We start from the raw sequence: 19,724 nt of genomic DNA, 5'->3' as shown, positions 1-19,724 counted from the left end.
GTGGCAGGTGAAGTGGGTGTAGATTACAAACACCTGCGCCTCCAAGCGCCCTGTACCTAGGAGACTCATCCCTGCCACAAGGCTGCCCTGAGGTCTCGACGCTGGAGATAAACAGCCAAGGGCTCTCCCTGCTATCCCTGGTCACACCCAGGGAGGCCAAGGTACAGGCAGGAACAGCAGGGGCATACTATACTGCTGCATCCTGGGCCCAGGGTGAAGCCCACCACCCGGCTGTGGGGGGTGGCGTCTCAGGTTCCAGAGGGCTCGGTCCTTGTGCAGAACACAGCCCTTTAGGAAGTTGGGGATTCCCGTTCTAATTTTGGCTGGAGCTGTGAAGGGAAGTGTGGAGAGAGGGGGAAAAGCCACATATGAGGTTGCTGATTTGCATTTCAGGCTGTGGAGGGGGAAAAGAGACCAAGAATGAAATGGAGACCCTGAGAAACCCTATGAAAATGGTGCAGACACCGGCAGGAGACACAGACCTGGCGGGTCCCTGGCAAGGGCTGTAAACTCCAGCAGCCACAGACCCAGGAAGAGCAGCGCAGAGGGCCTGCAGCCCTTCCTCCTCAGCTATTTTCTGTCGGCTGGGATCTCCCATGACCCTTCACCCTGCTGCTAACTCAGTGACCACGTTTTCCCTGGATCAGGACGGTCAGGGCTGGCTCCACAGGAGACCAGACCCTTCCTGCCCTCGCACCTCCTTGCAGGGGGCTGGGGTGAGCCTGGCAAAAGTGACAGGAGCCTCTAATACAAGGGAAAGACACAAAACCCAACCCCCTGCCACGTGGGCATTTCCCCAGCAAAACAATTCAGAAATAAACCTGCAGGGCAGCCACCCTGCAGAACGAGAAAGGCCAGGAACTTCCTCTCCTCCCTCCGCACCCCATGGGCACCCCAACTACACAGAACTGTGCGACAAAGCTCAAAGGAAGGGAGGAAAATAAAAACAGCTCATTCCTAGAACAAGCGGCCACACGCACAGCCTTCACGACCTACGGTCACGTGGCCCCACCTGGGGCGCCCGGGATCACTCCCGACCCCAGGGGCTCAGGGGCACTGGAGGGGAGGACGGGGCAGGGTTCGGCTCCCACCTCCCACCCAGGGGCCCTTGGCTCGCGCCCTTGAACTACACGCAAGTATTCTTAAGGTCCAAACAAGGCAAACTCAGGAGGGGCTCCCCAGACCTGCCGCGGCCGCCCCCTCGCCTCCCCTCCGGGCTGAAAGCGCGACTGGCCCGAAACAGAAAGTTACAGGGCGGCTGCTGTCAGCGCAGGAAGGTGGAGGAAACAGGAAGCGGTGCCCTCCCGAGCTCCGGCCCCCTCCTCCGGCCTCGGAAGAACAAAACCTTCCAGGGAATCCCGGCAGGAGGGGGCGAGGGCGGCCGGGCGTCGCGGGGGCGCGCCGGGCCGCGAGGAGAGGGAGCCCGGGACCGGGGCGCCACCCGGCCGCCGCGGCCCGCGGGAAAGTAACTTCACACCGGGCGCCCGACTCGCCCCGGGAGGCGCAGAGCCCGGCCCCCGCGCCGCGCCGCGCCGCCGGCTCCGGGCAGACAAAAGAGCGAGACGCGCACCGGCGGGCGGCGGGCCGGCCGGGCTCCCGCGCGCCCCGCGCACCTGGCCGCGCGCGCCCACCCGCAGCCCCGACCCCGGCCCAGGCGGCGAGGGAGGGCACGGGGAGGCGCACAGCTCGCTTACCTGGTAAGTAATACAGAGGCGGCTTCAATCCAAACATGATTCAGATTAGAATTCCATAGTGGCCAGAGAGGGACGAAGAAGGAAATGAAAAATATTAAAACCCAGCAATGAAACAAAAAGCACCGTCCACGCCACGGCGCTCAAAAATGTCCAAAACAATAAAATAAAGGCAAGAAAAGCGATCCCGAGAGCGGCTGGAAAAAATAAATCAGCCCCCCCTAAGATGATCAAAAGGTGCTCTCTCCGGCCAGCCCCGGGCAGTTTCGGCCACCTTGGCCCTGGCAGATCCACAATGAGGTAATTGACGACCAAGGACGGGCCGAGCCTCCACGGCTGCCCGGTGTCTTCGCCGCGTGTGTATTTTCTGCCTTTTGGACTTGAGATGCAAATAAAAAAGGAGGGGGAGCTGGTGGAGGGGAGCGGGAGGGAGAGCAAAGAGGAGCGAGAGAAAAATAAAGGGGGGAGGTGAGGGTGATGAAATTGGGGGGTTAAGATCTTCAGGGATTACTCATTTGAAAGAAAAAGAGGAGAGAGGGAAGGGAGAAAAAAAAAAGCAGCCCCCAAGACGTGCGAGTAGCAATCTCTCCTCCATTCAGCCATTTGAATGTCAAGGGCGAGGGTCAAGAGACCTGTTTCCAACAGGGTTTCTCGTTCAGAACCAGAAGGGAAAAGGAAGGGGGGCGGCGGGAGGGGGTATCTCTTGTTGCCAAGGAGAAATCGGCTTTGTTTTCGTTTCCCCTTAGCTACTGGGTGAGGAGGGGGTGGGGGAGAGGAGGAGGGGGCGCGCGGGAGAGGGGAGAGGAGAAAATTAATACCCAAACAGCCAAGAAGTACCGAGGGGGCGATTTCGCCTCGTAAATAAAAGAGGCAGCGATGGCAAACAAGTCTCGGGCAGGGGAGGCAGGCCGAGGGCCTCTCCCCTCCCCCTCGCCAGCGCCGCCACCCCCCTTGGGTTATCTCCTGGCCCGGCGTCCCACCACTGACTCAGACGGAGGGGGTGGGGAAGGAGGAGAAAGAACTCGCGGGGGCTCGAGCCCGGGCAGGAGGAGAGCGGGGAGGCGAGAGCGCACGGCGGTGGAGAGCCCCTCGATCAATTTTCATGCAAGAATCATTATCGGTAAATTGGAAAGCTGGCTGCCTGACAGCAGATTTGTCTCCCCTAATGAAAGCGAGAGGGTAGGGGCGCAGCGGCGGGCGGCTGCAGGCGGCGGCGGCTCCTTCCGTCTCTACGCGGCATCTTCCAGGAGCTCCATGCTTCGCAGGGCGATAATAATAGTTTCACTTGCGATCTCCCCTCCGCGCGGCCAAGAAGCCGGGTCGCAGGTCCAGGCGGACAGGATCGGGGCACCGAGAGCCCGGGGCGTGCTGCGCCGGCGGCAGGGTGCTCCCCTCTGCCCCAAAGCGGGGCCGCTTGCAAACAGTGGGCGGCTGCGGGCGCCGCTGGTCCCCCCCCCCTCCGGCTGCCCAACTCCGCGCTCTGGCTGCCCGCCCGCCCGCCCTCCCCACCCACGTCTGACAGCTGCGGGAGCCGGGAGTTCACCCTCCGCCCGCACCCGGAGGAGGATCCCCAATCCGCCCCGGGGGCTGCGGGCAGCCTTTTGTGAAGCCCACGGCGAGCTGCGGAAACGCACTCGCGGCTGCCCTGGTGAGCTCCCTGGGCGGGCAGTTGGTTTCCCTCCTTTCACCCCCCCACCCCAACAAAAATCCCTGTTGCAAGTGTAATCAAATGCTTGATACCATCTCCCACACTCTCGCTGCACTGGTGCATTATCAGATCCGGGAAGGCATGCTTCCAGGCAAATAGACCTAATAAATGCTATTACCGGGATTCTGCAAGCCCCGGCTGCACCATAGTAACGAGAGCCCCGGCTAATTTGGTTTAAGAAAACGATCAACTGCACAGAGCGTGTGTGAGTGTGCAGCCTGTATCTCTCCTCCCCACGCCGCCTCTCTTTCACACCAGCTCAAGAAGGCCCCATGTGATAATTCCCCAAATCGAAGGGGAAAAAACCCTGCCGCCAAACCACATCCTGTGCGCTCATTGTCCAGCCCAGCGATTTTAAAGAGACAGGATCCATTTACCCACGCCCCTCCTTCCTCTAAACGCACACTGCAAAGCTGCCTCTCAGATGTGACAATTTATTTTCAAGCCCTTTTACCTCCTGAAGGGCCCCTCGGTGGCACAACCAGCCGAAATCACGCCTTGGTGACACTATGAGGTCACCTTTTGACCCCAGATACAATCATAGTTTGAGGAACAGGCTTGAGCCCGCAGGTACGTGTAGCCAGACACCACGGTCACGCTAGGCTTGGGTTCCTGCCAACGCTCTCCAACCCCTGGGTAAATCAGGGGTCCCCAGCGGCAGCCCCCCGTCCCTGATAAACGCGGTGGCTTCAGATGACAGCTGAACTCCAGGAATACGATACCCCAGAGGAAAGCTCTGGAGGGCAAATTGGAGGAGATGGGAGGACCCGGGGTGCCTTCTGAGCCCTCGGTGCCACTCACCAACCCCCCGCCAGGAAAATCTTAGATGGGCTGGGCGGAGCGCTCCAAGCGCGGGGCGGGTGGCGCTCCTCCCCGCGGCCGCCAACTGCTGGGGCGCAGCGCGCCGGCAGGCGGTGCCTTCCCCCAGGGCTGGGCCGCCGGGGGTGCGAGCAGTACTGGACCTCGCTGCGCCCCGCCTGGCGCCCCCTCCGCGGGCGGCCGTGCTCGCGGTCCAGGGAGGGCGCCAGGCTGCGGACCCGGAGGAAACTGGCCGCCCGCGCCGCCGCCGGCATCTAGCCGCTCCGCCCCGCGCTGACCCCAGAGGTCGCGCCAGGCCCTCGGCGGCAGCGGCCCTTTGTTTCCGGGGCTGCGGGCGGCGCGCTCCCCGCGCCTCCCGTGGCCCTCGCCAGCGACCTTGCGAGGGGGGCACCCGCCAGCCGGAACGAGGCCTGGGCCCAGAGCCGCTCCCGGCCCTCTTCGGGCTCCCACCCGTTTATCACCCACTTATCACCCGCGTGCTGCACAATCTGTGCCCCTCTGGGAGTGGGGGGTTCCAGGACGGCAGCAGACGGCCTGGTGGCCGCCCCCACCTCACCCTTACCAACTTGGGAAATCTCGATACTACTGGGGGGGGGGGGAATAAACTATTTTTAAAAGACCCTAAACTATCAGTTTCTGTTGTCATTCTTTTATTGGTTTTTAATTCTCCGGGATCACACGAACAACAGTAGTAATTAATACCAAACCTTCCTCTACTGTATATGTTAATGGCAGGAGCCATAAAAATTAATTTGCAAACATGTCATTACACAATAGCTGCGCAGGCAATAAACCTGTAATTATGGGCCAATCATAGGCAGGGTGCAGAGGGAGGGACGCTCCCCAATCTGCCAGCGCCCCCCTTCCCCTGCTAAAGTGGGGAAGAGATCCAGAGAGAAGCTTCCATCCGGGAGCCACCTGTGGAGAAGGCACCCAGCCCCTGAGGGTGGGGAAGGCCCTCTCTTCTGGACTTCCCACTGGCCTGGCCTTTGTGCAGGACAGCCACCAGGGCCCTGAAGACTGAAACCAGGAGGCCAGGCCAGACAAGCCTGGGCGAGGTCCAGGGTGCCTGGCTCCTGGGTGCCAACTACCAGGAAGCAGCCCAGAGAAGAGGCCCAGGAGCTGGCGGCCTCCGGCAGCCTGTGGGGCTTCCTGTCAAAGGCACACACTCCCCCAATAAGTAGCTGAGTGCCTGCATCGAATTATCTTAAAATGCTCAGGCCAAACCCTAATTGCTTGGAGCCCCACCCTCGGGAAGAGGCAGCCCAAGATTCTAGTGATGGCTAAGCTCTTTTTGCCCTGAGTTGCCATCTCCAAGTAGGCTAGTGACATTTCCTGGTGATGGGGACCTTGGTAGGGGAGGAAAATATAAGATTATGAGATGCACTATGGGAGGGGGTGGCACCCCAGGTCCCGACCTGATGCCAAACAGCTGAAAAATAGGAGGCACCCCGGCAGGCCCGGCGGCAGCTTCCCGGCCGCACATGGATGAATGGCTCGGTTGTCTGCCTAATGTGGCTGAACGCGGAGCTGGATGGAGTTCCCCTTCCCACTGGCCCTTGTGGCTTGGCTGTGGTTTTTGGAACCCATCACTACAGCCATTCATTCCCAGGGGGAGCCAGCCCTTCTCTGGGGGTGCGATGACCTGGCTGGGGAGGGGAGCCGCAGCCGGGCTGGGCCACACCTGGACCAGCTAGCTGCCTGGTGTCCAGGGAGGCAGCGTCCTCCAGATTTCACGGGTGTGGCCCTGCCCTGTCTGTCCGTCCAGGTCTCCTCTGGGGAGGGGTCAGGCATTTATGGAGTAGAGACAGCAAGGCCCACTGGGCCTCCCAGAGCCCAGCCTCCAATTGATTGGCCCTTCTTGAAGGCTGGGGACACTGCAGGGCAAACTCTCCCCCCACCTCCCTGGGAGACCCCTGCCCGCCTGGCAGGAAGTCAAGGAAGGCTGGGCCCCACCTCCCAGGGCCGCATTTTGGGGGGGCAAAGCAAAGGCCTCATTTCTCAGTGGGGACAGAGCTGGAGGCTGGGCTGCCTGCTAGCAGGGCCCCTCCCCACCCGCACCGGGCCCAGACTCCCTCTAGCGGGGCTGCCCTTGCCTCAGCACAGACAGCATCAGAGTCAGCAGAACACAGTGAAAACAGCCTCCCAGCGCATGCCAGGGAGGCCGGCTGCCAGCTGCACCCAGCCCGCTCAGGCCCAGGAAAGGGGGCCAGCACGGCTGGCTGGGCAGGCCCTGCAGGGGCTGGCGGCCTGCCTCCTTTAGGAGGGGAAGGGCAGGCTCTTCTGGTGCTGTTGGTGAGGCCTGCTGTTCTGAGCTCTTCCTATGATAACACACTGGATCCTCACCACAGTCCTGTTCAAGGTCACCCTGAGGAGTTCCAGTTTCCAGATGAGGCACAGAGAGGTCAGGCACCCTGCCAGAGGACACACAGCCAATAGGTGGCAGAGTCTGAGCCCCAGCTGGCTCTAAAGCCTGTGTTCCCCACCATGAGGGTTGGAGTCAGACAGACTAGACCCCGTCTCCAGCTGGGGCCCCCCAACTCGGGCAGTGACATCCATGTTTTCAGCCTCAGTTTCTCCAACTGGAAATGGGGTGATTCACTCCTGCCTTCCAGAAGATGGGTGGAGCAACGGCAGCCCTGGGGCTGAGGTGACCGGCAGGCCCTGTGCCTTCCTGTGGGTGTGGTCTCTGCTCGGACTTGCCCACCCCCAGGACACACACACCACTTGACTATCACCAAGTGTTGTCCCCAGGACAGGAAGCCCAGAGGAGTGAGGTCGGCCCAGGGGCATGCTGGGGACCCACATGCCCGGTTCCTCCCTGGGCAGGCTTTGGTCCTTAGGTCGTGGGCATGCTGTGTCCAAAACGAGCCAGGTCCAAGGTCACCTCACTGTGACATTCCACAGGCCCAGGTGCTGCTGCCACCTGTGAGCAACGTCACTCTCAGGGCTCCAGCGTCTGCCTGGTCTGGGGTCTGCTGTGCCTGGGGTCTGGGCTGCTCCCTGCCCAGGTCCTGGGGTGGCCCCAAACCCAGTGACCAGTGTCCTCATCTGAAAAGGAGAAGAGGAAAGAGGTCAGGGGTAAAGGCCATGGGAGGCCAGAGGCAGGGACCGAGCCACTGGCCATAAGCTGAGGAGCCCCTGAGCCACCAGGCGCTGGGGCAGGAAGGGGCCTCCCTGGGCCCCCCAGAGCAGTGTGGCCCTGGGACACTGGGCTCAGGACTCCCGTCCTCCTGGGCCCTCAGAATGAATCCTGCTGCCCAGCTTGTAGCAGCGTGTCACAGTGGCTACAGGGCGCTCACGCGTGCGTCACCTCTGTACCCGTGGAATGCCGGGTCCTGCACCCTGGGCGCCACCTAGGCCAGCTGCGCTTCAGCGCTGCTTGGCCTGAGTGAGGCTGCAGCGTCCAGAGGCCCTGGGCAGGGTGGCCCCAGAAGGGGAGGAGGACCTCGCGGGAAGGAGGACCTCGCGGGCGACATGCCCACCCTCCAGCCTCACCCTCTGCTGACACCCATGCGCAGGCTGGGGTGACGTCAGTGTGGCCACTGCCCAGGGGCTGCCCAGCCGCCTCCCTGAGGCTCAGCCTGTGAGGGGCGACTCTGAGGCCTGCCCTGTCCCGTGGCCCCCAAGGCCTGGGGGTCAGTGGCAGCACGAGTCCTTGGGGACTGGCCTTTCTCCAAACACGTTGCCCTCAGCCCAGCCTCCCATGCAGCTGCCTGGGGCCAGAGGGCCGAGTTCTGGGCAAGAGAACTTAACACGGTACTGACCGGCCACGTGCAGGCCTGGCCCAGACCCTGGCATGGTCCCCCACGTGCCGTCTGGTCTGCGCGGCGGGGTCTGTCCAGGATGACCCCCAGCCCCTGTGGCGAGACAGAGCACCTCCACCTGGCCAACCTGACCTGACCCGCCGTGGGCACCTGCTGCAGTGATGCACGGTCACCTGGGACTCAGGGATATGGGCCGCGGGGCTCCTCCTGACTGCGCTGGTGCTGGCCACACGGTGGGGGTGCCCTGTGCTGGGGGCTCATCCCCAGGACCCCCGTGGGCTCAGACGTGTCCCCGTGGAGGGCGGAGGACAGGGAGGCCTGTGGGGAAGAGGGGGCAGGACGTGGCCGGACTGCCCGGCTGGTTGGCCGTGGCCTGTCCTCTCTGAAGCATGGCCAGGGCACCCTTGCCATGTCAGCCTCTGGGCCAGGTGACCCTGTGCCCCGCAGGACCCTGGCAGCACACGTGGCCCCACCCACCCGTGCTCAAAGGACACCCTCACTGTGGCCACCACTGGAGCCTGGGCTGGGGTGGTGACAAGAGGCACCCACAGACCAGGAACCGCTTTCAGCTTCCACAGCGAACTCCGGCGGAACCAAGGTGCTGGGACACGGGCTGCAATCACAGTCCTGACCCCATGTCCCAGAGCAGGTCTCTGGGGTGTTCCAGGGGTGGACTACCCCAGGACCATGTCCACCTCAGCCATCAACTGGAGGCAGGACAGTTCTGGGGCTGAGGCACAGGAGAGGACGCCGGTCCCACTGCAGTCTGCCCCCATCCCAGGGCAGTGGGGCTCTGGCCTGCTCTGGCCTTCTGTCTCCTCCTCTGCAGGACACTTGGGCCGAGTGATCCCGCAGGCTCCCAGCCCGAGAGCCCATGATTAATAAAACTCAGACGCACCATCTGCTCACTCTCACATTTAGGAAACCGAAGGATTTCCACAGGAAAGCTGCCCCGAGCACTCGGCCCCTCCTTCCCTGCGGAGCCAGTGCGCGTCACACCCTCCCTGAGCCCCCTGCTCCCGCCCCATGTGGGAATCCGGGCCAGGAGGGCAGGGGCTGCCCCGCCCCACGCCCACCCGAGCTGTGCCAGGCGCAGTCCTGGCAGCCGCGGTCCCAGGCTTCCTGACACCTGGTGCCAACCTGGTGTTGCCCCCTCTCGGCTCCTCCCTGTGCAGCAGGGACAGGACCCCGTCAAGAGGGTCAGACCAGGGGCACAGGCCGACGGCGGCAGGCAGGGACGCAGAGTGCGCTGACCAGCTGTGTGGGGCTGTGCCCCAGCTCACCCACACGGTCCCCAGGAGCCTGGCCTCCCACTGGCCCTTCACCGTCCAGGTGCCCTCAGATCCAGCACAACAAACAAAGAAAGGGGCTCTCAGGCCAGCCCCCCCCCCCCCAGCTCTGGCAAGAGCCTCTGCGCTGTGCATGTGGCCTACACACCTGGGGACAGGACCTGCCAGGTCAGGAGAGGCCACCCCATCCCTGCCCCAAGCCTCCAGTCTGCACTCTGCCTGAGAGCTAGTGGGACAGGGAGACCAGAGGCCCTGTGGCAGCCTGGGGCAGCAGGTGACCACAGGGCCCACTCTGCAGCCTCCTCCAGGATCTGGTTCTGCCTCTGCAGGGTCCAGCAGAGGGGACTGGCCTCTAGCAGAGCCCAGCCCACGCCCAGCACTCCAGGGCAGCTCTGCTTGCTGGGTGGCCCTGTCCAGTGGGTGCTCCCGCTCCGGCCCTTCACCCCCACCCCCTGCCCAGCCGTCTCAGGCTCCCCTCTGCTGCTGCCCTGGCCACTCTGGACGCAGTGCCTGCTGCCCCCCACCCCTCTCCTCCGGGCTCTGTCCCCTGCTCCTACCCCGACACAGCGCCCTGCTTGGAGAAGGGGCTTTGCTCATAACAGCCCCCGGCATCAACCCAAAAGCTAGAAAAGCACAGACCCACCCTGGAAAAGCACCCAGGGCTGCGCCGACTGAGTGAGCAGGCTGGAGGGACAGGGACAGGGCGCCCAGAGCTCACCCAGCAGGGGACGCGACTGCCTGCAGATCCTGAGAAACTTGAGCTTCTGCTTTTATGGCCTGGGGGGTCCAGGGGACAGATGCACAGCCTTGGGCATGAGGTGGGCCCTAGGAGACCCTCCCTCAGGGAGCCCTCTCCAAAGAAGAGCCTGCCCAGCTCTGGGTGGGGGTGCGGCCATCAGCCCTGGGCTGCGCAGGGTGGCTTCAAAGCAGCCTGTTGCCGGGCGCCTGCCAGGGCAGGCCCCAGTCCTCCTGAAGAAGAGCCTGGGCCTGGCCTTGACTCACACCTACGAAAAGTCCCTGCTCACCGACCAGCACCGGGTCAGAAAGAGCCGGGACACAAGTAACCGGGGGTCTCGCTCCCTGATCCGGAACCAGCCGCAACAACAGCAGACAGAAGCAGGTCCAGGAGCCTCCAGGTGGCCCTCGGGAGGCAGGTCAGTAGAGGGAGGGCACCGTGAGGGCGGAGGAGATCCCAGGGGGAGCAGCACCCACCGTCCACCAAGACAGACGCCCACAGGGCAGGGGCTCTGCCTCCTTCCAGGCCTGACCCCAGAGCCCTGCCCTGCTCGCAGGACCTCAGCAGGACCTGCAGGCAAACTCAGGAAAGGCAGTGGCTGGGCGAGAGGAGGCCCGTGCCCCGGGGTCCCTCCTCCGTGACCCTCCTCTGTGTAAAGGCCGGCGGCCTCCTGGGCGGAGCACAGCCCAGCGGTGTGACGGCCGGCCGCGCAGAGCTGGTCCTCCAGGCCAGACAAGCCCCCCCGCCGCTGTGATTGTAGCTCTGGGTCCTTGTGAGGCCCTGTGGCCCAGCTCCCAGAGCCTCTGCCAGGGATTCTTTCTGCGGGGGCAAGTTGGTGGCTGCAATTAGCTGAGCGGGCATCTTTGTCCCCGCCAAAGCACTCGATTGCAGGTGTGATTAGGCTCCCTCACCCCTGAAATCCGCAGAGAGCGCCCGCCTTCACTAACTGCACCCACAATTAAGTGCTTACGGGCTTGTGGCTGCGGCGGCAGAGCATGCACGCGGCTAATAGCTGGACGCGGAGCAGGTTTTCAGAAGCAGCCACCGTGCTGCAGACCCCGCTCTCCGTGTGTGTTGTTCAAATGCTCTGTCCAGCTGGGAAGGACGGGGAAAGACAAACACGCCAATTAGCCGGGTCCACACACAAATAAACGGCACAGCTCCTTAATTAAGCCACTTGCAGGAGTGGGAAGGACCCCAGGAAGACGGGAAGGACACAGTTGCCCCTGCAGGGCCAGAGCTGGGCAGGGCCCAGGCCTGGAGGAGCACCCACGGTGGACGCCACGCTGGCCGGAACGGAATGCCGGAGCTGGGGGCTGCTGGCCCCTCCAAGGACCACGGAGAGCAGGGGTGAAGTCCCAGAAGCCCCCCAGGGCAGGAGGGAGGCGGGGGGTGGGGCTAGGAGGACGGCAGGTGGCGTAACACCTGTGAGAGAGGCCCACAGGAAGGGACCTCCTGCCTGTGCTTTCCCAGAGCGGCTCCCCCACTGACGGCCTCCCCCTCGGCCTCCCCGGGGCCTTAGAGGGTGGCAAAGTCCAAAACCAAGCCCCTGGCTGCCTCCAAGGCTGGCCAAGACACCTCCCGCCGAGCCCGGGGCCAGCTCCCTGGCAGCTTCTGAAAGGAAGGAAGGACCCACGGTGGAGGTCAGGACGGCCCAGGCTGGGAGGGGACAGCTGCTGGGGACGCGGGTGGCTTGGTCACCAACACGAGTGCACGCCCTGCTGGCTGCATCGCTTCCCAGGAAGACCCAGTGGACAGCAGGCCTAGGTGGACAAGGGGAGAAACGTCCCTCCCTCGGCCAGCCAGCCACCAGGAGCTCTCACTGTCCTGGCCAGGACGAAGGGGGAGGCAAAGGCAGAAAACGAGCAGCCCACGGCTATGGCTGGTCAGCCCTGGGTCTGAATGGCCAGCCTCTGTTCTCTGGTCCCCTCTGTTCCAGGTATCCTGGGGGCAGGCTGGTCTGCTGGTGTGAATCTGCCCAGGGAGGATGGACTCTGAGGTCACTGTGAGGTGTGGCTCTGGGGGCTCCCAGCCTCCTGCTGCCTGCTGCCCCAGGGCCTTGGCACTGGGCTGGCCTCACTAGAGCCCCCTCCCAGCTGTCCACAGGCTACCTGAACATCACTCCTTGAGAGTCCCATGGCCCTGCACATCATCTCACCCGAGACCCTCACTGTGGGTTGGCAGCACTTTGTCCCTGAGCTTAACGGATGTTTTCTGTCACCTGTTGTCCCCTCACCATGCCGCGTGGGCCTTGCTGCAGTGACGGAATAAGGGAAGGAGCCGTGAGACCTGGGCTGGGGCTGAAGCCGTCCAGGGCACGGCTCGTGGGGGACCGGCATGTCACCTGGCTGGGCATGGGGCCTGTCCAGCTGCTCTAGGGCTTTGGAAGCTTCCAGGGAGTGGAAAGGTCCTCCACCCAGGGTGTCCGCTCCCGGGCAGCTGGCCTGGGCGGCCGAGCCCTGGGCCTCCTTTAGCTCTGCCTCCAAGTCTTCAGAGCTTGGCTTGATGCCAGGACTCCCGGGGCTCCCAGGAGTGCCGCCGGCTCCTCTGTCCACCCTCTTGCCACCACCTGCCCACAAGTGTCTGTGAGGAGCCGGGGGCTCCTCTCACCTGGCCACTCCTGTCCTTCAGTGTCCAGGGGACAGAGAAGGTGGCCACGCAGGAGTGGGCACCGCGTGCTGGCCACCCGCCATGCTGCCACGGCAGGGCATCTGAATCTCATGAGCTGTTGCGCTTCCTCGTCTCGGCTTGGCTGGGCCTGACCGCCCACTCTGGCTCTTCCTGACGGGCTGCAGGCCAGGGGCACTCTGACCACGCCAGGCCCCCTCCTCAGGGAGCACCTGGCCCCACCACAGGGCAACTGCCCTTGCTGCCCAGAGGCCAATCTGGTGCCTCCAGGATGTCCCTTGGGATCAGTGGTCTGCCTGGTCAGTGCCCAGTCCCTCCACGGTGCAGCCGCCACCCCAGTCACCCCGACATGTCCTTGGAGAGGCCAAGGCCCCTCCTTGCCCTTCAACATAGCCCTGCAGGGTGGCATGTAGGATGGCCAGCCCAGAGTGGGCAGGATGGCCTGGGCCAACCCACTGCCCCCGGGGCCTGAGACCTCTCCTGCCTCAGCTTCCTCGTGGCCCCGAGGGGGAGGAAGGAGCCCCCACCTGGGAGTGCGGAATATTCCAGGCCTTGGTGAGGTCGTGCCTGGGGGATGGGAGGCCCCCATGGAGGTCCATGCCCAGGGCAGAGGCTGCAAGGCCTCCCCCAGGTCTCTCCTCCTGGAGGTCAGCACCGCGGTGGAAGTCCTGCCCCGGGCTCAGGAAGGGCCCTGCTTCCACCCGTGCCCACTGCAAGGGCTAGACCAGGGTGGATGGCGTTCCCAGAAGAGTGGGCCAGCCCGGGCCGTGGCCTCCCTGGCGGAGGCAGCCAGGGAGCCTGTGGAAGCCCAGAGCTTCCTGGCCTCCAGCCAGACCCCAGGAGCCTCCCTGATGACCGGCTGAACCCTGCTAATCCTTTGGCGGCTGTCCCCCCTCGGTGTCCGCAGGCCACGGCTCAGCCTGACGGGTCTTCCATCTGTGGATCCCAAAGCCAGGCCTGAGGCCTGGCGAAGGGTGGGTGCCCAATAAGTGCTTGTCTGGAATACAGCAGGAGCTCCACGCACGCCCCTTGGGAGACCACAAGGGCCAGCTGTGAGGTGGTGCAGGGGGAAGTGACCCTGGGCACGCTGGGCGGGGGTCTCACCGGGTGCCCTGGGCACTGGCAAGGACCTGCTGAGGTCCCACCCACTTCTCCTTTCCCTGTATCACCCGCTACCCGCAGCCTTCCTCTTATCAGCAAACGGTCACACCCCGGGTGACAGTGGCTCGGCTTTCTTATCCTCTTCTCTGGGGAGCCCGATAAGGTGCCCAACCTTTACCCTCTGCCACTCCCTCCTTCCCCGGCTAGAAAACCTCCCAGAGGCTGGGGGCGGGGGCTTCCGGGCCACCCAACTGACCCCCAGGGCCCAGGCGGAGAGGGAAGGAAGTGCCGAGCCTGGGTTCCCCATATGGGAGGCCCTCTGCCCCCTGGAGACCCTGCGGTGGTCGGGGGTGGGGTGTTGGAGCAGCCTGGCAGCTGGTGGTCTGCCCCGCCAGGGGGCCGTCTGTGCTGGTCATCCTGGCACCAGGAGGCGGGTGCTCGCAGGGCAAGTGCGGCTGGAGTGGTTGGAGCTGGTGTCGGGCTCGCCAGGGGCCAGCCTGCGAGGGCCCGGGCAGGGGCTGTGGGGGCTGCGGGCTGGGAGTCCCAGCAGGTGTCCTGCGCGTCGGACACGCGGGGACCTGCACTATGCCACACGTGCACCTGCTCCCCGAGGCCCGGGCCTAGCTGCTCAGAGGACAGACCCCAGGAGAGAGCCAGCACCTGTAGCACCCAGCCTAGGAACAGGCCAAAGCCCCAGTGGACACCACTCAGCCATGCCAAGGACCGGCCACCGCACTCACACCGAGGGGACCGCTGGCCCAGGTGGGAAGGGCGCAGATGGAGGAGCAAAGGTGCCTGTGAGCGCGTCTGCACGCCCAGGCCGCGTGGTCCAGGTGCCCCCAGGAGCCACGGGCCACCGAGAAAGAGCAGCGCGTGCCCCCCAGCCCAAGACAGCGAGGTTCATGGGCACAGGGTGCCAGAGGACCCTGCCCAGGAGGCAGGCGCACACAGGGGCTCCGCGGCCCCTGGAGTCCTGGCCCTCACCCCCAGAGGGCAGGGGAGCTGCGGGCTGGCCGGGCCGCACCAGGGCCCTGAGTTTGCTCCGCCTCGACCACAGCGATGGACGCGATGGACGACCCTGGGCGGAGGCTGCTCACCCTGGGCTACGTCGGGACCAGTGGAGAAGCCAAGGATAGAAGCCAGCCCCAGCGAGGGACAGCACAGAGCGGTCCCCAGGCCTGGCTGCGGCCGAGGGATGGGGAGGGTTCTGAGCCGTGCCCTGGGCAGGCCTAGGTGGGCAGAGGGCCACCACGAGGGGGCCTCACTCCGGCTCCCGCCGTCCGAGGCAGCTCCGCGGCAGTCAGCGGGCTCCGTTTTAATTTTGTGTTTGGCAGAGCTGGGGACTGAACCCAGGGCATCTGCCATGGAGCCGCAGCCCTGGCCCTGTCTCTCCTGAGACCAAGTGGCTGAGGTGGCCTGGAACTTGGGACCCTCCTGCCTCAGCCTTCCAAGTTGCTAGGATCGTGGGTGTGGCCACCATGCCTGTAAGTAAGGACGTGCGGGACACTCGCTCTCTGAGCCACCGTTGGGGCCAGATACCACCCAGCTCCCCACTACAGCACACGCCAGAGGAAGTCATACTAGGATGTCACTCCAGGGCCTGCTGGGGCCTGGACCTGCCAGTCTGGGCACAGAGACAGTCTGTGGAGTGCCCTGCAGCAGGGAGCCATGTGGTGAGGACCGGCCGGGGGCACCTGCGTACTCTTGGGGAGACCTCAAGCCCCTGCAGTCCCACTGTCACCACAGCACCCAGGCCACGGCAGGACTCAGGACAGAGCTGTTTTTGTGCCAGGTCCTGCCCCTTCTCAGAACAGGTGGCCCCAAAAGACATCTGTGGGCAGGCCCCAAGGCCAGAGCAGCAGTGTGTCCTGCCCTCAGCCCAACGTGGGACCAGACAGACACAGCCTCCGCCCTGAGCCAGCCACAGGGACCCCCCGAAGGGAACGGCCGGCACACTTGCAGACACCGGTGGGGTCAGCACGGGGGGGGGGGGGACCGAGGGCCTGGACGGAGTGCGCCCAGCTCAGATCCCACCACCCCTGTCCAGCTGTGGCCTGGGGGTGGCTCTCGCGTCTTGCTGGCTACCGAGTCTGCGAGGAACACGAGGCACAGGCAGCTCCTAAGAGCCTCGTGCCCCGCTCGCACCCTGGGGCAAGGCCCACGCTGGCCACTGGTCACTGACTCCCAGGACACCCCCGTCCGGCCTCTGCCCACCCCGCCTCAGACCATGGGGTGCATGGTCTTCTGAGGGCTCAGGAGAGGGAACAGTCTCAACCAGCCCAAGGGACCTCTTGTCACCAGCCCAAGTTCAACTCCACGGTGGGGTCTGTTTACCCTCAGGCTGTCCTTTTCCTGTCCTGGGCCCAGCACCTGGCCCCTCCCCGGGCCATTGTCTCAGGACCCAGGGCCATCCGGTCTGTCCTAGGGGAGAACAAGGGAGCCCCCCGCCCCCATTTCCGCGGACTCCAAGTCCCTTGGCCAAATAAACACCTCACACAAAGGACATCCAGGCCCGTCCCCGGGCAGCGAGGGGCAGCGGGAGGGCGGAGAGGGTGTCTGCGAGGCCACCTGGGGCTCCAGGGCAGCACGCCCACCCTCCAGGCCCCAGGAATCCCACCCAGATCCCCTGGCTCAGTGGAGGCGGGAGGGGGCCCCTCACCGTCTGCCCCAATGGGCAGGTGCCACCCCCATGGCACACCACTCGCTCTCTGAGCACCAGGGACCCGAGCCTGGGACAAAACACTGCGCCTGTCGCCAGTGGCCACCAGCTGCCCAGGCGCCCTTTGTGGGGGGACTTTCACCCAAACAGCCCACTCTACAGATGGCAGTGGCCGCTCCCGCCCCCTGCCCTGGGGACCACGAGGAGCGGCTGCCAGGCTGCAGCCCCCGGGGCTCTGCCCGCTGCCCACAGCCTCCTGTCTGTCCCCCTGCCAGCCCTGAGCTGCCCTGGCGCCCCTCCCCAGGGAAGAACCCGCCCTGCAGGGCCCGCAGCCCGCCAGCCGCGGGCACTGCCAACAGCAGCTGCCGCTCCCGCGGGGCCCGGCCAGGAGGGGCTCAGCCAGGGCCACGACCCCGCCCAGGGCCGCCTCTCCGGCTGGGCAGGGACAAGCAGAGTGGCCAAGTGCCCTCTAGGGCCAGCCTGTGGGCAGTGGAGCCACAGAGGAGGGCGGTGCCCTGGGACCCGGCGCTCTGCCCACCCGGCCGTGAGCGCCCGGTCTCAGAGGGAGGCTGGAGGCCACAGTGGCCTCCTCCTCGTTCCCTCCATTAAGCGGAACTCGGATCCCCTGGCCGCCGCTCGGAGGCTGCAGATTGCCATCTTCCATTTGTGTCTCAAATTTTAACGAGCGAGCTGTCCCCGGGCCCCAGCTGTGGGCTGCAATCCTGGGGGGCAGGGCACAGCTCTGTCACCAGAGGCTCCGGTGGCTGTGGGGTGTCTACAAGGGCTTGACTTCGCCAGGGAAAGGCTTCCAGGAAAAATGGCCCTCGCGGCCCGCGGCCCCCGGCCCCCCCCCCCCCCCCCCCCCCCCCGCCGCTCGTGTCGAGCAGCTGCAAATCGAGAGATTATGGTTTCTTTCCGGCTTCCCCAAAGTGTCCTCTGTCCCCAGATGGAGAGTACAGTTCACTCTGATAAGGCCGCCTCCCGGGAGGAGATACATCCTCGCCCTTGCTCCCTCTGCCTCCGGCTAACATAATTCCTTTCTGATCTTACCCAGGGCATCCAGCCGGGCTGGGAGGCATACGGGATAATCCATTTTAGAGAGATTGATCGATATCGTTGGGAGCCTTTTAAATGGTTCCACAGGCTTCAAGGAGCCAGGGCAGGAGAGTGAGCTGGAAATTAGGGGCCAGGGCGACAGGAGGGCAGGCGCTACCCACAGGGACTTCCAGACAGTCTTCCCATTTCCTGCCAGGCTTTAAGAGCAGGTTCCCATCAGGGCAGGGAGGCTGGGTACATGTGGGCAGGTTGTGCACTATACAAGGTGCTGGGCAGAAGGGACAAGGGTGAGGTCCAGCTGAGCCTTCACTGTTCTCCCCCAGGGGAGGACCCCTTTTCTGATTTTTACTTTTAATTAATCAATTATTTTTTGGTACTGGGGATGGAACCCAGTGATGCTCCACCACCGACCGAGCCACATCACCGGCCTTCTTATTTATTAATTGTGAGATAAGGTCTCACAGCGTTGCTGGGGCTGGCTTTGAATTTATGATCCTCCTGTCTCAGCCTCCTGAGTGCTGGGATCACAGGCGTGGGCCACCACGTCCCCTTTTCTAATTCGCAACAAGGTGTCCTTCAGGCCGCCCTTGATCCTGCTGCCAAGGGACAGAGCCACGCCTGGCTCCCAGGAACCAGGAAGACTGCGTCTCAGGCAACCCCCCCCGCGGCCTGACCAGCAGGCCCTGGCAGCTTCCTGCTGCCTGTCCACCCCCCTCCCAGTCCGCCCCTCGGGTTCCCCCCAGGGACGCCCAGGTCCAGCAGGGGGCACACAGCCTCCCCTTGGGCAGACTCCTCAGCTCCGGTGGGTGGGGCAGGAGGACACAGGACCAGGGCCTGGGAGGGACTCGGAACTCGGGGGATTAAGTGCCAAAAATGGCTTTTAAGTGTCGGCGACACTCTCTGAAAACCAAGACCCCGCGTAGGGGCGGAGGAGAAGGTAGGCGGCCCACACAGGCCGGGGGCCCCCACAGACCCCTGCCCCTCTGGGGCCCAGGCCTCCCCGTGATGGGACTGGGTGCTGCCGGTGAAATCCCCCCTGCGTCCCCTCTTCTCCCACCTGGGCGCGGCAGGTGCCCCCGGCCCTCGGGGCCTCCTCCAAGGCCTGGCCAGGACAGGACAGACTCCTGGTCCCCACAGCCCTGAGCCACTCCAGCAGCCTCCACGTGGGCCTCCTGCTGCCACGGCGCCCCCTGCAGCCTGCTCTGGGTACAGCGGCCCGGGGAGGCCCTCCACAAAAGGCTGAGGCTGCTCCTTGCCCAAACCCTGGGAGCTCCCACCTCTCGGTGGCCTCCTGGCTGGGCTGGCCGTCGCCTGTGGAGCCCCTCCAGGCGGCTGTCAATCACCACCTGTAACAGGTCGCCCCACCTGCCGCGCACCGTCCCCGTTTCTCCCGGGCTCCGCGAGGCCTTCCCTGGCCACGGGAGGGAAACAGCAGGCCCCCCCCCCCCCGCCTCGTCACTTCTGCGAATCCAAAGTTAACAGGCATTAGTCCCCTGTGTGTCCCCACGGGGCGGCGAGCTCCGCGTGGGCAGGGAGCCATCTGCGATCTGGTTGTGGCAGCACTGACACCGTCACCTTCAGCAACCCGGGAGCTGCTCGCCCGCCACGCCAGGTCCCGGCAGCTCTGCCACCTCCCCAGTTCCGTCCCTCCGTCGGCACTGTGCCCACGGTGTGCTCAGCACAGCCTACACACATGCCCGTCCCCCCCCAGGCCCAGCTCCTATTCATCCCTCAAACCTGGAGGAAACCCAACTCTGCTCCACGTTCCCATTCAAGTGGCCCCCAGTGCTCCCGAGGTCGCTTCTTCCAAAAAAAAAAGAAAGACAAAGGGGTACTGGGCACTGGACCAGGGCGCTTTACCACTGAGCCACATCCCCAGCCCTTTTTTTTTTAGTTTGAGACCAGGCCTCGCTCGACTGCCCAGGCTGGCCTTGAAGTTGCGGTCCTCCTGCCCCAGCCTCCCGAGTAGCTGGGATCACGGGCGGGTGCCACGGCGCCGGCTCTTTAGCTCCTTTGTGAGCATGACGTGTGGCGTTCACAGGTTTCTCGGGCACACTGTCCACCGCTCTCCCCGTGCCCTGGGGAAGCCTGTCTGAGGGCGCTGCTACCATGGCCATGACCCCTCCCAGGCTGCTTGGAGAGGGGTGCAAGGCCAGGCACGGCTTCCCGGGGTCTCTGCAGCCCCGCACTGGCCCCGCTCCCCCACTCTGGCCCTGCCCCTCGCGGTGCTGGTGCCCAGGGCGAGGGTCCAGCTTGGCTTTTGCCCCACT

The 19,724-nt window shown here is 64.6% G+C and overlaps 2 protein-coding genes and 1 long non-coding RNA gene across 8 annotated transcripts in view; 1 reads left to right on the top strand and 2 right to left on the bottom strand.

The window, feature by feature from the left end:
- Window positions 1-19,724, bottom strand: part of GSE1 (Gse1 coiled-coil protein) — a 298,010-nt gene that overhangs the window by 83,783 nt on the left and 194,503 nt on the right. Inside the window, exon 1 of one of the 6 annotated variants that reach the window (XM_081273134.1) lies at window positions 1,695-2,065. The exons of the other annotated variants lie outside the window; for them this stretch is intronic. Within the exon in view, the coding sequence (XP_081129260.1) occupies window positions 1,695-1,731 (37 nt within the window). The 5' untranslated portion in view covers window positions 1,732-2,065. Of the gene's footprint in view, window positions 1-1,694; window positions 2,066-19,724 lie in introns of those variants that run through there. 6 annotated transcript variants of the gene reach the window in all.
- The window catches only part of COX4I1 (cytochrome c oxidase subunit 4I1), a 327,664-nt gene that overhangs the window by 179,978 nt on the left and 127,962 nt on the right, over window positions 1-19,724 (bottom strand). The window lies entirely within an intron of this gene.
- LOC308637084 overlaps window positions 249-19,724 on the top strand; it is a 35,216-nt gene continuing 15,740 nt past the window's right edge. Inside the window, exon 1 of the long non-coding RNA XR_014019549.1 lies at window positions 249-1,697. This is a non-coding gene — a long non-coding RNA (uncharacterized lncRNA). The remainder of the gene's footprint in view (window positions 1,698-19,724) is intronic.

This window comes from Spermophilus citellus, assembly GCF_964194105.1.
Source record: "Spermophilus citellus genome assembly, chromosome: 18".
Taxonomy (NCBI): domain Eukaryota; kingdom Metazoa; phylum Chordata; class Mammalia; order Rodentia; family Sciuridae; genus Spermophilus; species Spermophilus citellus.
This window is presented reverse-complemented; position numbering and strand designations above follow the sequence as displayed.